Here is a 17,010-nt window from a genome sequence, read left to right on the forward strand (position 1 = left end):
AGCTAGTGTTTCATGATGTGAGTGTACATGTTAAATTGTACACACAGTCCATTTGTTAACGTGTCTTCATCTCCTGCCAGTGAAGGTTCCATGTTGCATTTACACAAAGAAAGATTGTTCAGTGTGAACTGAGTTAACAACCAACCCTTGTGACCTAGTGGCTTGCAAATCAAAAACGTTTAAATGTGTAGAAAAAAAAAATACCTTGCCTAGATTTCTACTTTATGTGCAGCTGTTTAATCTTGTGGTCTGCTGTTGCTGGATGAGTAATAGCTTTTATTTTTGAAATATCTTCCTTTTCACTCCACAGGAAATCCTCTTTCTCCTTCTGTTGAAGGGCCAGTTTGTAAGAGGGAAGTAACCGTGACCTGGATGTGATGACAAGAGACTGAGTGTGTCTGCAGGACGTGGTGACTACATGTGGAGATTCCCTTTGATAAGTCTCACTGATTCTCTGAACTTTTAGCTGGATGGTCTGGAAGGATTTGATCTGAGCCACCTGGAGGTGAGCGATTAAACTACAGTTTGATTTTTAATAAATGGAAGAGACAGAAAAAAAAGACAGGCATAATCTTGAGAACATTCATCAATAATTTATTTTTCTTACTCGCAAGAACCACCACGGCTTCTCATCTTGAAAATTCATCATCAATTTCCAACAACACAGTTTTGAAAAATGTAAAGTTACTATACAAATTTTAATAGAAAAAAGAATAAATTAACTGTGGAATTCAGTTTTTTTTTTCTTATCAATTCCACATTTTTTCTACAACACCTTTAATGTATTGTTACAGTTGAACAGAACTGATAAAATCAAGTTACATGCTCTATTGTCTGGTAGGGGAAGTGTTCTACTATTAAACTGTTTGTTAAAATAAGCTTCATTTTGCACATCTGGTATTGAATCTATTGATAACAGTGAAGAGATGTCTAGATCCTACATGACAAAGCAGTAACTGGTCATTTTGTAGCACCTGAAAGGGTTGTTACAATGTCAGAACTAAAAAAAAAACAAAAAAAAAACAAAAACAATACTGGTTCATATAAAATGGAACATTGTTAAAACAATGAATGTGAATGTTAAAAACCCCACAAAACCTTACAGTGCCCCTCCGTACATACAGGAAAAGACTGATAAAAGAGTTAGTTCATTTCTCTTGGGAGTATTACAAAAACCTCAAACATTTCTATGGAGCACAGAAAATATGGGGTGTTGGAACTACGGCGGGAGGGGGCATCACACTTCACCACATCGGGCTTAGGGCTCAGAGATTTCCACAAGGTCAAAATAGGACTCTCTGGGGGCAGGGCGACACTATGGCGCAAGACGTGCTAACGTTAGTGTATAGAAATCGGATGCTGGATGTCTTTGGGGTCTTTGTCACTGGATCAGCATGGCATGCACGGGACTGTGTCTTTAGCGCACAAAAGCTGGGCGCCGACTTTAAGTGACAACACTAGAGTAGTGAATTCCTATTAGATGGTAACTAGTGAGTGCTGGTTCCAATCCTGGGTAAAGACTTATCTAATTTGACCAGGCATTGATGGATAACTCTTGGGAGAACCAGCCATGCAGGGGATCTTGGCAGTGGGTTAAACCTTCCGAAAATAGTCTAGAAAGTGACAGGTTACAACAACTGACGTCAGTGCATAAGGGACAGGGTAAGATACGTACCATTTCTCCAATGAATTACAGCATGATACACCATTTATCCAGACATAATGGTGCAACAACACTTAAAAAACACGTCCACTTCTCTCCGTCACTGAGATGAAGAATCTGTCGTAATCGCAATAAAATTAACATCTGATTAATTCAGATTTTGTGCAACAGTGAAACACTGGTAAGCATTAGTCTGCAACATAGACATATGTCGAGGGAAGGTGAGGGAAACCGATTCAGGGGCAGCTAAAACATGCAGAGTTCTACTTCCTTTGTACAAATCCAGGTGTGCTTTTCTAACCCTGTTCTGAATATTTGATTGTTGATCTGGATGTGTGGGAAAATAATTCTCTCCATTTTAGAGGGTTTTTCTCAGTTCTAGTTATGGCTTCACTTCTGCCCTGACAGTGGGGTATAAATTATTAATTCACTGATGTCTGTATACTGTTGAAAAAACAAAAACAAACACAAAAACCCCCCACTATCACATAATGTTTCGTCTGTGGTTCTAGCTTTCTCGTTGCCTCTTATGCACTTTGATACATCTCATCAGTACAATACTGAGAGTGGAAAATGAGAGAATACCAATAGTAGCTCCAGCCCTCATAGGCGATGTTATTGTTGTGCTTTAGGACCAAAGTAAGATCAACTAATCCCTTAACGATTCCCCCTGATGTCAAATTATAGAGAAGTATGTGAAGTGTCTTCTAGCTACTCTGCATTGCTGCTGTTTTATAGAATGGCTATAGACTGTTGGGATCTGAAGAGGTCTGTAGCTTGAAGGAGTTGCTGTTCCAGCGCTGAATACAGTACAAATGTAAAGCACCGACATGTTTGACACAAATATATATCAGTACTCATGTGTGCCCATAAATGCAGGTGTTCTGACTGTCAGCGTGTGTTCTGGCCAGCACTGAGTTCAGGCTGTCTGTGTTCAGTCAGGCTGCTCCTGTCATGCTGACAAGACGGACAGAACGATGAAGGGACTGACAGGTACACAGCATGGTGTGAACCGATATATATGAAACCAAAATCTAAGGCGGAGAAGGGACACAGGTGATTGGAAAAAAAAAAAAAACGAGATACACTGTAGAGATTTATCACTGAACAGCCTCAATAATAAACTAGAGGTAATGCCAACAGGTGTCAACAGCTAATCATGTTTTACTTTCAGGGTTGAGAATTAAAAATGTGAAAAGATGAAATGAAATGTCGTAGTAATTGTGACTGTGTGTGGCCATGTTAAAAACTGACCCTTCAATCCGACCTTCCGCGCTCTGGGTCAAGTACTGTTCATTATCTGCCATGCAGTCAGACAAATAGACAGAGAAATCTCGTGAAGACCAAAGACATTAAATAAAAACGAATGATGAAGTCACTGAAGAAAGCATAGATTAATGCCAAACCCAATAACCACAACTCCATGTTCTCCCTGTGATGCTTCACAAGGCAGAGAACATGGCAAAATGTCTGCTTCAATTCACTCTGAAGATTCAAACCAGTTCACTTGTACATTGTTTGTTATTGCTGTAGTTCTCATCAATATCTCAGACAGAGTCCCGGAAACCATCCTGATATTGTCAGTGTGAATTCACTCTCATACAGTCGACTGACAGTCACTTTTCTGCCGGGGCACCAGCCCATGGGACCCTGGTGTGACCAGTCAATCCAGTAGTTGTCTTTGGTTGTGGGTTGAAACTGAGAGGAGTTGAATTTGTCATCTAAATGTTTGCTTATCCAGATTTTCTGAAAAGTTTGTGTCACCTTCTCTGTTTATAAATATGCAGGGAGAAATAAACAACAAACGGCATTGATGGGAATAATGAGATCCGACGCAGTTCGTTTGGGCCTGTTAATGGGTTTTAAACAGGTGGCTCAAATCCAGCAAATCCATCCTCTGATTGGGTGGCAGTGCACTGGAGTTAGTAAGGTTCGGGGACCAAAGATGAGATATGAGACATATCCCAGAATGGTCGACGTGGGTTTTGTTGAGTTTGAATTGTGTGTTTGATATTTTTCTGTGCTCTCTCTCTCTCTCTCTCTTCCCATCGCTCCTTCCCCCTTACCCCATTGCTTGTGTGCTGCTGCAGAGGATGAGTAAAGAAAGGGCTCTGTGGTGCTGTAGGGCAACAGTTCAACAGCCGAGGTGGCACTTCTCAGTCTGTCCTGTAAGATCAGCCCTTATCAGAGCCCAGTGAGCGTGTCCCTGTCCGGCTGAGTTGTGACAGAGGGGGCATAATAAAGAGGTGGTGATATGGATGAAGGGCAGGATATAGGGAGGAGGAAGGCTCGTGTCCACTCCGCCAGTCCGGTCGGGGCAGGGATTTTGTGGGGCTTTAAGGATGAGGTTGTTGGTTGTCGATGGGTAGTAGTGAGGGACAGTGGAGAGGCAGTAGGAGAGGGCAATGGGACTTTTCTGTGCCCCTAAAGGATGGTCTCAGACCAGGGTTCCAGGTTTGGCCTTGTCGTGTCCGTACCACTGCACATCTGCCAGCTCTGAACACAGGGGGCTGCTGGGAAAGCAGCTGTCACTGAAAGACCTGCAGAGGAAGAGAGACCAGGATCACACTGACTTAACAGAACAGCTTATTTCAAAAGTTAAATTTATTGAACATTCTACTATCATCTACCAAGTTTCTAGTGTTCATCTGCTTCTGATTTTTTTTCTTTTTAAGAATGTTCTCTGTCGTGACACATACAGCACATGGTTAAGTATTTCTATTAGTAAATCCTGTAAGGAATCAGCCACAGTGTCAGCACACAGAGCAGAGCACATGCAGAGATCAGATACAGATACAGCCAGGGAAGGAGTACCTGACGGAGTGCCTCCACCATCACAGAGCAAGAAATTGTGAACCCTCCTAATTGTCAGCCCCCCCACAGTTGGTGATATAAGTGACTAGTAAACATGTTGCACGAGTTCATGAAACTTTTAGAGTTGTGTACAGGCAGATTTCTGTGAATAAAATCTGACCGTGTTTGAATTTGGTATTGCTGTCACGTTATATGTGACAGGTTATTTTTTTTTTTGTTGCAGTATCTGCTTATGCTGCTGCTGCATTTTCCCAACAGTACACTCTAGGTTTAGACCACTGGGAGGCCGAGACCACACAGTACCTCTATGCATCAGAGCTGGGCTGAGGGGGAGACTGACAGACGTCCTCAGTAGGAGAGCTGTCTGCTGTGCCTCTAAACCAGGAGAGAGGACACACACACAAGGAAAGGAGGGTTAGTATTGACAGAAAGAGAGACGGGTAAGAAATGACAATATTAGGTAAGAGAAAATTGATCCATAAGGACAAGGCCACCGGAGGTTGTGAGAGATGAGATGAAGAACAGAGGAAACAGAGGGAAGAAATAAAGAACAAAGATGCAGTGAGTGAAACATTAACACAAACAGCAGAGCTGAATGACAAGCCAGAGGAGTGTTATAATTTGATGAAGGAAAAGGCTTAAAATAAATGTTAACCCAAAATCAAATTAAAATCACCCTTAATGGTTAGTTCAACAGTGAAAAACAACATCAGCTGACACAGATACAACTGACAGTCAAAGCCTGTGAGGATGTTAGAGTGAGGTTTGGACAGATGGTGAGAAAGAAGCTGAGAGGGCCGTTTGTCCTAGATTAAGGTGAATTCATATCTTCAAACATCTTGTCACCCTGTTTTAGCCGCTTCATGTGTGTGTTTGTGGGTCTCTTACCCGCTCTGCCAGTTGAGGATGTGCTGTGGGCTACAGGGGGGTGTGGGTGTGGCTGCGTGTTCACTGGAGGGCGTCATACTCCTCTGGCTGTGAGGGGACGCAGCTATGGGAAAAACTGACAGTTAGTCGGGCTGAATAAGATACAACATGCGCAGCACGAGACAGCGAGACAAAAGAAACAATGATACCTATACACAGGGAAAACAGACATCAAAGAGGCCGTAGTGAGGTGAGGGGCAAAGGCATTTCAACTACGCTTCACATATGGGGCTGGGGGATGTGGCCTCGGTGTCACAAAGACAATTTGCCTCAGGGGTCACTACACAAATCAGTCATGTGAACAAACACAGGCCTCGTTGGCGCAGTAGGCAGCGCGTCAGTCTCATAATCTGAAGGTCGTGAGTTCGAGCCTCACACGGGGCAATGTGTTTTTTCTTTTTACACTTTATCTGCCCTCGTGAGGCAGCTGTTTTAATCTAATAAGGTCTACGTTAAAATAGATTTGTCAAACACAGCTCTCACAACTCGCTCCCATGTAACTTATACACAATTTACAGACTCTACTCCAACTGTGCCATTTGTGTTTTCAAAGACACCTGTTCATTTATTTTTGATGCGTAAGTTTTGTTGGTGCGTTGAGATTCGATATTGCTTGTGGACTGGCCAGATAAGTAGGAGTTGTTGCAGCAGCAGAGACAAGCAAAGACCAATTTCCATCCGAGTAAGAAAAAACAAGGGGCCGCCTACAATATGAGAATCTTCAGTCTGGTGGTTTGATGTGAATGTTATGTGACCAAAGTCTGCGAGGCTTTCATCCTCAAACACAATATGTGAATGTATGTGACATGTGGGATACATTTTGACTCAATTTAAAATGAAATATAAATGGTGAAATGTTGAATTACTCAGCTAGTGTTCTCAGTCATTGCCACGTCTCTCATTTATGGGAATTTGTACATAAAGGCCTCCTTGGTGCAGTAGGCAGTGCGTTAGTCTCATAATCCTAAAGTCATGATCTTGAGCCTCATACTGGGTATTGTTTTGTTTTTTTCCTATCTGTGTATTTGCCCTCACAAAAATTTTAACTTTATTAATCTGCGAAGCCTTATATTAACATTTAATAGAAACACTAAAATTACTCAGTGTTCTGAGTTATTGTTAGAACCTTTAAATACACACGAGTGGCTCGGGACTAAAAGCCTTGTTGGCGCAGTAGGCAATACGACAGTTTGGTAATCTGAAGTTAAAGTGGGTTAAAGCCTCACACAGGGCAGCATTTTCTAAACTGGACATTTATTGTTTGAACCTCTGAATAGACAAAATATTTGCTAAACTAAGTAAATGGGTACAGTCTAAGGTTTTTATCTAAAACACATGATGATGATTCTCCTTTCCCCATATGAGACAGGGTTTAATGTGAACAAATGAGGGCGACCCACCTGGTGAGCCCTTGGCGAGTGTCCCTACTCTACTCCCTCGTCCATGTCCCAGAGTGCCTTGCTGTGACCCCGTCTCGGAGGAAGTGGACCCCGAATGTGAGTGACTCCTCTCCTTCAGGCTCCCTGAGGACCTCTGGTACCAGCATCGCAGCTCTTCAGACACTGCTGCCCTCCCCCCTCCTCCTCCTCCTCCTCCTCCTCCCTCTCGCCCCAATGACGGAGTCCGTACGATCTGAGAGCGTGATGGCGTGAGTCGGCCACTCCCCTCTCCTCCCTCCTCTCCCCCCCAGGCCTCCTTGTACAGTCCCCCGGCCGTGTAGGAGCTGGAGGTTTTGAACTGGGCCTTCACACTGTAGTGGCCTTCCTGATCACTCTCCAGGCTGCGCACCACCACGGGGTTGGGGCTGCCCTCCACGTATAGCGGGTACTCCTTGATTCGGTACTGGGAGGAGGGCTGGCTCTGGCTGTGGAGGTAAACTCCGTGGTGCCCCCCTCCAATCCCGCCTCCACCTGAACCTCCACCAGAGCCGTTCTTAGCTGCCAGGTTTGGCATGGACCCGGAGTTAGAGGAACCCAGGTGTCCTGCAGACCTGGAGAGATAACATAAGCCAACACCATAAAACTCGTAGAAAGGAGTTGTGTTAATAAAGCCCCCGCCCCCCATCTCTCCCACCCTTACCTGTGCCTTTGCCTCTGCCTCTGCCTGGCTTTGGAGGGTGAGTCCTCTCCCAGAGTAGAGTAGTTGGGGTTGCTGCCGGGGGGTCCACCAGAGGGGTAGTAATGCTCTGAGCTGCTTTGGCTGGTGCAGGATGAACAGTCGTCCAGGGGGTCAGAGCCATTGGAGCTGCGCCCTGGGCCCAGGAAGAACTCAGGGCTGCCCAGTGTTCCAAGGGTGTGCGGGTGTGCGTCGGGGTCGGATGTGAGCAGTTTGCCCTGGGACTCCAGGCTGGAGCTGCGGTTCCTAAAGTGCTGAGCGAGACTGTGCAGACGTGTGGGACTGATGTCCACTGACCTTTGGGATGAGGAATCACAAACAATGAATATATGTGCTAAGTTGGAGCAGATCTACAAAATTAATGGATCTGTGAACTCAACAATGTAGGACCAAGTGATTCTTTTTAAACAAGAAAATAGGACTTTTAAAGATATATTTACAGTTACATAATGTGTTATGTTTACCAGAGTGATGTAACTCTTGAATAACCATTAAACAATTGAAGGTATAAAAACGGACCTAGTGGAATGTACATAGTGTGGGGTCCTGGACCTCAGGTCCGGGGTCGACGGCATGCTGGACTGAGAATTCCAGTGAGGGAGGCTCCTGATGGGGCTGCTCTGCAGAGAGTTGCTGCCCCCTGCTTCTGCACTGCCAGAGCTTGGGAAACGCCTGTGACTAAACAGAGGTTCAAGGAAAATGAGCAACATGAATAACACATTTTATTACATATATATTCTTTTCACACAGGCACATGTGATCTAACTGCATTTGAGGCATCCATTTAAGACCGCAGTCACTGTCTGCAATTGTAATTCCACAAACATTACTGCTAATTTTGACTGAATGAGTTTTGGAGATGACTAAACTATACCTTAAATGCACTTGTGGTTGTCTAATAGTCGACTAAGATCATTCTGGACAGCCTCACACATAAACTTTAATATACCGTAGCTCTATTCTAAAGGGTTAGTTAAGGTAACCTCCCTCATACCTGGAGTGAGAGGAGCGTTTCTTGACTTTTTCATAGGGCTCATCCAGTGACGATTCGCTCCACATCTTGGGTTTGATGGGTGATTTATCGTAGTCAGAGCGCGTGTAGTGCAGGTGCCGCAGGCCGTCCAGGGACTGCGGTGGAGGGGGCCGACTGTGAGACGGTGGCCGAGGAGGGAGGCCCTTGTGAGGTGATGCTACTGGAGAGAAGGTGGGGGTACCTGTAACTTGAGGGTCATCTGAAACAGAAAAATACTTGAAATAAGATCGAGCACTCCATAGTTCAGATGGAATTACATTTAAATTACATCATTATCAGGAGCTACAGAAAGTGCACAAGTATCAGTGAGTTACTGCTGGGATATCTGAGAATAATGTGAAGGATTGAGACTCACCATCATCCAAGACCAGTGCGTCAGACAGTGAGCTGTCTTCAGAACCAATATTGGCTTCTGTAGGACAGAGAAACAAAGGCAAGATGTTAGTGACTGTGCAATTACAAATTCTTAAAGCTTAAAAGTGTCGTATTTAAAAATCTTTTTGTTGTATAAAAAAAACCAAGACTGTTGGGTGGTGTCAGCTTCACTATCCAAATTCTATTACTGATCTAAACAATACTTGAGAAATGCTGTTTGTGGTGGCAAATACAGCTAATAGAAATAAAGTGCTATGAAAACAATCAGATTTTCCTGAAGCAAATAGAAGTATATTGGTACCCTCTATGATAAGTGACGCTCTCTGCGTAGGCTTCTTGCCAGACCGGACCCGGTACTCATTGATAGAGTTCTCAATTTCCTGGAGCTTCTTCAGTGCGTTCAGATAAGAAGTCTTCCTCTGTTTCTTCAGCTTCTTACTGCTCACATGAGGATCACTGGCAAGACGCCTGGCTGCCTCTGTAATCTGGGACTGAATGGCAAACTCCCGCTCCAACCGCTCCAGCTCCTCTTCCTGGGATAAGCAAACATGAGTGCAAACTCTGAGCAACACAAGCGAGCACAAAGACACTGGATTCGCTTACAGTTTTAGCAACAGAAATCTACACACAATCCAAAAACAACAAGGCTTAGTTTGCAGACACGTATTCAGACTGTAACTCTCCCATGCACTGTTTTTGGTTGGACACACACAGAGCCCTGCCAGAGAAAACACACTGAGGAAATCATTTATCTGTGTTGCAGCCCCACATTTTCTCACCACTGGATATTCTCTATTGAGACACTCTGTCCCCCAATAATAACACCTCTACATCAATCCATCCTCTTCTCCTCTGCACTCTGCATCTACTCTGTTATGCTGCAAATGCATATTGCATATGTGTTAAATGCAAAACGTGTATCTACATACCACAATATATGGTGTAGCACACTGTTGTAGAACACAGTATAGTAGAAAACTTGTGAATGTGATTATAGACAAGGAAATAGACTCATGGCAGTCCTGTGACAAACACACAAACTGTGTACAGCCTGCATGTAATGTGTGCTCTCACACGTCAGAACACACACATGATTTCACTTGCCTCAGAGAGAGAGAACAATGATGTATTCACTTGGTTCGGCATCTTATTGGACGACCTCAGGTCTGAGGAATCCATCTCAGTAACAGTGCCTTCACACTGCTACCAGAGCGGCGGCTTCTGTTTCTGTGTGTGTATGAGTTTGAGGTGCTCCGGATAAATTAAAAAACATCTTTCTGCTTGCAAGGCAGCTTTGTGATATTGTGTCCCTGGATTCTTTTCAAAGCACACAACCTCAGCGACACACACCCACACACGCATGCCTGCACACACGCAGACATGCACACAATCCTACTATCACCACTTCCTATGGTGAAAATGCTGCCAGACTATTTTTAGAAGTTCTGCTGCTCTGGAAAATCTACCCGTGGCACAAAAAGACAGCAAGACAAAGATGCAGTACAACTACTTTTACAAGGTCCAAGACGTCTCAGACTGTGGCTTTTCAGTGCTCGCAGTTGCCTTTGCTTACTTAACAAATGAGTAAGGATCAGTAATCTTATTATTAATCATCAATCCTCACCCCATGCCATTTTCATGTATTAGGTATGAGATTTTAAACGAAGTTATTCCCGAACTACCCTCGATCCGTACTGAGCTTTTAAACATCAGTTGTGATCTATAATGCCCATCCTCTGTTAATCCTTTAATAGCAACTTAACTAATTAGCACTGCATTCAACTTATTCCAATAACTGCAGCCCGGTGCCTGGCACAGGTACATGTAGCAGTATGCATTTGTTTCAAACGCTGACACCGCTACATGACCTCCTGTTTTCATTTAGCTTGTGCTGGGAGATTGGAGAGTGTGATAAAGTGCTACTGAGGAGAACTGAGAGTTGGAGCTTCACCTCTCCCTTAGGAAGAATTTTCTGCTCGTCCAGCTTGAAGGCGGTACCAATCTTTCGTCTCACTGTGGGCGGCTCCTCTCCTGGATCCAGAGGATATTCCTTAGGGAGCTTTCCTGTCAGCTCCTGGAAAATACGAGAGGGCGGATAGGGAAATAAAGTTAGAAAAGAAGAGGTAGAAAGTATGTTGGTTTTCAAAGTATCTGCCAAATCTGTCAGTGTTTTCTCGTACCGCCTCTCTGATGCAGATGCTCTTCAGTTCCTCAAGTCTCTGTCTTAGCGTCTCCTCCAGAGCTTCCTGCCTGGCCCTCAGTGCTGCCAGCATGTCCTTCTTAGCTGTCTGAGAGCTGTCTGATTCCTGAGAGCCTGCAGGGTAAAGACAGCACAGGAGTCAGGAGCATGTGTGTGTGTGTGTGTGTGTGTGTGTGTGTGTATTTGGAGTTGTGGGGGTTTCTTTTGAGGAAGATTGTGGAGGGGAGGAAGAAATTGTGCGTGCACCTGCTAGCCTTGCAGGATGTTTACAGGGAAGTGAGTGGAACGTTTCGATAAGGAAACTGAGTTTTAGTTGTATGTTTGTGCGAGTGTTTCAAGGAAGGGGCAGTTTAGGACAAAGTCTGTGACGCACGATTTCGAAGGCCCTTAGATGGTGCCAGTCTTGTTTGCAACATGCCTTGTTGAGAAAAAGAACGCAAACACTGCTGCGCACACACATTCTGTTTCTGTCTATTGCTCTCTCGGTGACCCTCGGTGTGATTCACTGCCCGGTCAAATGTACCAACAACACAAAATTAACAACTGCTGAAACAGATGTGGCAGAGAAAAATATTAAAGGGCTCTCTATTGTTGCAAAAAGATTATATTTAAGTTCAGTGTTTCTGCATCTTAGCTTTGCAGTTGCACAAATCCCAGTGAACCCCAGTGAATATCTCATTGTTCTCACAGTTAAAATATATTCAGTGGGGTGTGTTAAGTGATGTTTAACAGCCAAATATCTGCAGCACCTCATTTCCAGCCATGAAGAGTTTCAAAATGATCAGGCAAACTTTACAATCTAGAGCTGGCTGTTCAAACAGCTGCAGTCAGACAGAGACGTGTTGGCTGAAGGGAGGTGCATGGATGTGATTTTAAAAAAAAAGGTTCTTGCACACCTTATAGTCTTAGTGATAGGTATGTAGGCTCAAAAAAATCTTAACTAGAGAACAAAAGTCCGACCCGTGAATAATGCTGCCAATCAGAGGACGCCAGCTCCCGGGTCAGACCCCTTCGTTAATGGACAGTGTCTGTGATTTTTGCCTTTTGTTCTCTAGTTGCGTAGATGTGATATTACCGCTCCTGTGATATGTTTATGTTGCTGGGCAAAGATTGCCTCCAGCCAACAAGCAGTAGATCATGGAATCAACACATTGACACAGACTCAGATGGAAAAGACAGAGACACGCTGTATGATATAGGGAGGTGGTGGAACAAGAGGACAACAGAGAGGAGAGAAAAGGGAGATTAGGAGACCAGGAGTGGATAGCTGAAGAGGTAAAGGGAAGGGATTAGGGAGGACAGGGGGGCATACATGTATTTATACTGAGAGAGGAAGAAACAAATCCGATCAGATGAAAATGAAGAGAGCACGCAGGACAATATAACTGAAACAGAATAGTGTCCTTCTTTCCTGACAACAGCAACTGAATTACGTAAGGTGTGCTATACTCTAAATAGCTGACCCCCCAGCCATGTCCAACTTACTTGCCTCTTCAATTTGTAAATGATGCCTTTTTTTTTTTGAGTGCATGTCATTTTATGAGTGAATAATGCAGCAGTAGGTAAACAGCATTCTAACATGCAGCACACTTTGCATGGCTGTTTGTGTTTAAAAGGGCATTTTCCTCTCTAATTTTAGTTCATGTCAAATCTTTCTCTCTCATTCATTACTTGTTCAGCACAGATAAGCATTGTTTTAATGGCTGTGTCAAAGTTGTACACTGACCCGTTGCCCTTTTCATTCCCTCACTCACTAAATTTAGAGGGGGCAGGGGCCTCGAGGATGAGTTGGTGTGACATGGAGGGTGGGAGTCGTGCTCTATACATACAGAAAGACACTGGGTGGGGTGTGTGTACAGTACAGTATGTGTGTGAGAACATTCAGCAGAGAATCAGAGGCCTCTTTTCAGAAGCAGCTGTTTCTGTCCCTCCACGCTGTCAAGGAGGCTCAAACTCATCACCACACATGCAAACACAAAGACAAATTCACTCACATATCAGTATTTCTCTCTGCTTGTTCGTGACTCATAGCCTCTCTCTCAAACACACACACACACACACACACATAAAGATACTGACCTGAGGAGAGCAGACTGCCACTGCTGCCACTGATAATCTTGCCCTTGCTGCCCATGTTGGCCAGTTTGGAGGTCTTCAGAGTTCCTGTTTCCGTAAGGTCTATAGCGATCTCGCTCAAACTCCGCGCTGCATGGATCTTTGACTGGACAGTAAAGAACGAAGAGGGTCATTAAGCCATTCAATTGCATCACTCTTACTGACGATGCTTAGTATCGTTTGTGCATTTCTACTTATGTCTGTGGTCTGTGGCGTGTTTTGACTGTGTACCTTACGGGACTGACTGACCTTGCTCTGCTTGCGGTCCAGGTAGAACTGGTGTTGGCTGATGGCCATGGCCCAGATGGACTTGATGAGGGCAGGACAGGCGTACCAGGTATGCACAGCGATGCCGCTGTGGCCAAACGTCCTTCTTGTCACCGACGCCCTACAGTAGGAGCGGACACAAGGCCTCCTTATATACACTGAATATGAAACTGAATGCAAAAGATAGCTGCACATTTTCAACAGTGAAAACATCCAAGTACTATTTACAGACCAGAGAGAGACCAAATCTGATAGAAATATTTTTTGCAAAGCCACACACGATGTTCCCCATTGTTTACTCATCCTTATTTAAACACACATCTGTAGCTGAGCAACGGACCAGCTTACACAAAATGACAGCTTCCTTTAAAGAAAACACCACTGCTCTCTGTTTCACCCTGTCTCTCTTTTTCTCCCATTCCCTCCCTCCCTCTGTCTCTAGAATAACACTCCACATATATAGTCATGTTAAATAAACACAAGAGAGGTCACTTCCTCCGCAAAACAGCTATCGCTCAGCCATCTATCCTTCTGTGGTCAACTATCAAGGGTTTGCCCTGCGTATATGTGTGTGTGATAGAGAGAGAGAGAGCACATGAGTTTGCGCATGCATGTGGCCGCACAAGTGTGTTAATAATCAGCCTATCAATCTATGTCAGGTTCCACCGGGACATCCCCAATATCTTGCTCTATTGCCAAGACAAATACTGCAACCATTACAGAATTAGATTCCAATCTCTCCATTCCTTTCCTGCACTGCATGTAGCTTCAATCTTAACACATTCACATATGGCACAGTGGTAATATACAGCAAATGCTACTGGAATGCATCCATATCTGAGGGGAAAATTATATCACTTCCAAATATTAGCTGGTGAGAATTCAAAAGAAATAACATTAAATCGGCAAAGAAGGACCCGTATGAGACAATAATCATCCAACCAATGAAGATTAAACTTTTAAACTTTCTTTAAAAAAGCAGATAATCAAACGGTTTTCTACATAAGTACTGTAGCACATTGACAGGTTGCTTTAATTTGTGATATAAATTTACCTCCTGGGGTCATGAACTTCCACTGAAAACTTCTTCTCTCTGAAGTAGAGGTTCTCCAACTGACGCCATTGGAACACCTGAGGTTTAGGAGAAACACACGCTCTTCAGGGCAGCTCGTACAAAAACATGCTTCATGTTAAATCCACACAGCTTTCAGCCAAATCCTCTATTCTCTTCTCTGTAAGTTCCAATTTGTTTGTGGAGGAGGACAAAAAAGTCGATGAAGAGGAGGAGTTAGGAACAGAGAGCGAGGTGAAGGGAAAGAAGAGGACCTAGTCTGGAGCTTTCTGATCAGGTCCAGACCAGGCAGTCTTGTCCACAGCGGATCCGTGTGCTGGATGACCTCACTCTGGAGAAAGACAGTGTGAGAGGGAGGAGGCTTTCTTTCCTCTGCACAGCTTTTCTTTTTTTCTGTTTTCCGTCCACTTTATGAACCATCAGCTTCTCTTTAAATGAAGCCAAAGCCAGCTGGGCGAGAAAGTTTCCCCCAAGACGTACTCCACAGCATGTGTGTATCTTAAATCCTCCCAAACGCAAGGGAACAGAAAGTTATAGATGTTGGGTGTTCACCATCTGTAGGTATGTGCGTGTGTATGTGTGTGTTGGTGAAGAGAAAGTGCGTAAAGTTAAGTTTCCTCCTCTCCTGGAACTTTTGCGCTGAGAATTGAGGAGGGAGGGGGCGTTTATGCCTCCCCTCCTCCTGACCCCTCCTCCCTCCCTTAGGGACTGTGCTTCCTGCTCTGGGCCCGGTGGTTGGGAGGTGTGTGTGGGGTCAGGGGAGGAGTGATGAAGGGGGAAAGAAGCTTTCTGTGGCCCCCGCAATTGAAGTGCCCTTGCTTTGTTTAGTCAGACCTCTGTGCGTCCACACACACACACACACACACACACACACACACACACACACACACACACACACACACACACACACACACACACACACACACACACACTCACAAAGTCTGAGTCTGGTTCTTGTTAGAGAAAAGGTAGAGTGTGAGCTATTTCAAAACTATAGAGGGACTGCATCTATCAGCTGGAGCATAGTTGCAAACACGCACACAGACCTCTGATGGCCACTGACCAGCTATTAGTGAGGAAAGTAAAACTAAGATGCAAGAACTGACAAACAGGAGGAAAGAAACAAAGTATAGGACCCAGCTATGACAGGATAAGGGAGGAAAAGAGGAGAGAGGGGAGCTCAGGGAGGAACAGGTCACAGCCAAGGAATTTTAACAGCCTGGGAAAACAATGGACAGAGGGATGAGAGGGAGGAAAGGGGAGGAGGGGGAGAAACATTATGAAAAAAGTATGTAAACAAAGCCCAATGTATGCATTTAGGTAGTGAATATGTGTATGTAGTGGGCGAGCATGAAGAAAGCAAACTGGTGCTCTTATCAGAACTCTTTCTGTACCGTACATTTTCAATGGAGTGTGAAGTGCTAATGTAGCATGGTGCTAAATATAGCGGGCAGGGTAGATAGAGAGAGGGCGACTGTGTGTGTGTGTTGGCTACATGTGGGCCAGAGCTGTAGAGATAAGATAGGTGTTTGTAACTGTGTTCAGGCACGAGACCACTAAAGCTGTCCCCGCAGAGCTGCTGTAATTTTGAAAGTGGACTTTGATGTTGCAGGATAAGCTATACATGTACACGTGCAAATAGTGCTACAAAATATATATGGAGAATGTTAACAGCTGTCACGATTTACAAAAAGAGTGCAACAAAGTCACTCTGGAGTTTAAATTTAGACACTTTTGTTGTTATTCTGTGCTGTTTCAAAAAAGGGCTCCGGTTACATAAGCCTATTGTGTTACCTTTGTAGTCTATGAGACTACTTTGGGAATAGCTTGAATATCTGATAAAGGCATGCTGACAGCCTCTTTCTTAGGAACTCTATCGAAGCCGGCGGGTGCTTCTGTTATTAGGGCGATGTGCGTATGCTATAGATCGCCTTCATTTTGACTGTGAAACGCCGGCACATAATGGCACAAGCACACGCAAGCAAAGGAAGTGACTAGTCATTTTTCACAAACAACTGGGTCCTCATATGCCTGGACCCACATCTGTCTCATAATAATGTCTGTGCAACCCGAACACACATCCATCACAGATGAAAAGGTCAGATCTGATGGAGTGTAAAGGCCTTTATTCTGCGTGGTAGACTCCCTGGGGATTCTGGGAAGAATAGAAAGTTTAAATAGCATAGGGCGGTATAACTACGAGGCCAGGTATTGTACTTTTGTAGAGTTGGACCAGAGGGTCCCAAAGACTATTGTTTCACCCATAGGTGGGGTTCTGGTGTGCAATAGTATATCCACCAGTTGTCATGGAGATGCAGACATAATCTGGGGGCACTTCCTGTTGTTTGTGTTTTGGTTCGGGTGTTTTGAGGGACAACTGCGACTGAGGGATCTATGGAAAAACTAATCACAACAGGCTGTAGCTGCCT

General features: G+C 44.4%; 1 protein-coding gene and 1 non-coding gene across 12 annotated transcripts in view; one reads left to right on the forward strand and one right to left on the reverse strand.

The window, feature by feature from the left end:
• Positions 1-598: 598 nt before the first annotated feature.
• Positions 599-17,010, reverse strand: part of frmd4a (FERM domain containing 4A) — a 59,753-nt gene continuing 43,341 nt past the window's right edge. For 6 of the 11 annotated variants that reach the window (XM_040132739.1, XM_040132745.1, XM_040132744.1 and 3 more), the window contains exons 12-24: positions 14,564-14,640; positions 13,492-13,633; positions 13,207-13,348; positions 11,108-11,241; positions 10,879-11,001; positions 9,229-9,460; positions 8,908-8,964; positions 8,514-8,751; positions 8,039-8,197; positions 7,484-7,816; positions 6,805-7,394; positions 5,366-5,468; positions 599-4,203 (exon numbers count right to left, since the gene is read on the reverse strand). In XM_040132739.1, the coding sequence (XP_039988673.1) occupies positions 4,101-4,203; positions 5,366-5,468; positions 6,805-7,394; positions 7,484-7,816; positions 8,039-8,197; positions 8,514-8,751; positions 8,908-8,964; positions 9,229-9,460; positions 10,879-11,001; positions 11,108-11,241; positions 13,207-13,348; positions 13,492-13,633; positions 14,564-14,640 (2,433 nt within the window). In that variant the 3' untranslated portion in view covers positions 599-4,100. Of the gene's footprint in view, positions 4,204-4,780; positions 4,853-5,365; positions 5,469-6,804; positions 7,395-7,483; positions 7,817-8,038; positions 8,198-8,513; positions 8,752-8,907; positions 8,965-9,228; positions 9,461-10,878; positions 11,002-11,107; positions 11,242-13,206; positions 13,349-13,491; positions 13,634-13,741; positions 13,764-14,563; positions 14,641-14,835; positions 15,344-17,010 lie in introns of those variants that run through there. The other 5 variants (XM_040132740.1, XM_040132736.1, XM_040132746.1 and 2 more) reach the window with 4 other exon arrangements.
• On the forward strand, positions 5,716-5,788 carry trnam-cau. Its single transcript has one exon. It is a non-coding gene; the product is annotated as a tRNA-Met (tRNA).

Source organism: Xiphias gladius, chromosome 8 (assembly GCF_016859285.1).
Source record: "Xiphias gladius isolate SHS-SW01 ecotype Sanya breed wild chromosome 8, ASM1685928v1, whole genome shotgun sequence".
NCBI classification, from domain to species: domain Eukaryota; kingdom Metazoa; phylum Chordata; class Actinopteri; order Istiophoriformes; family Xiphiidae; genus Xiphias; species Xiphias gladius.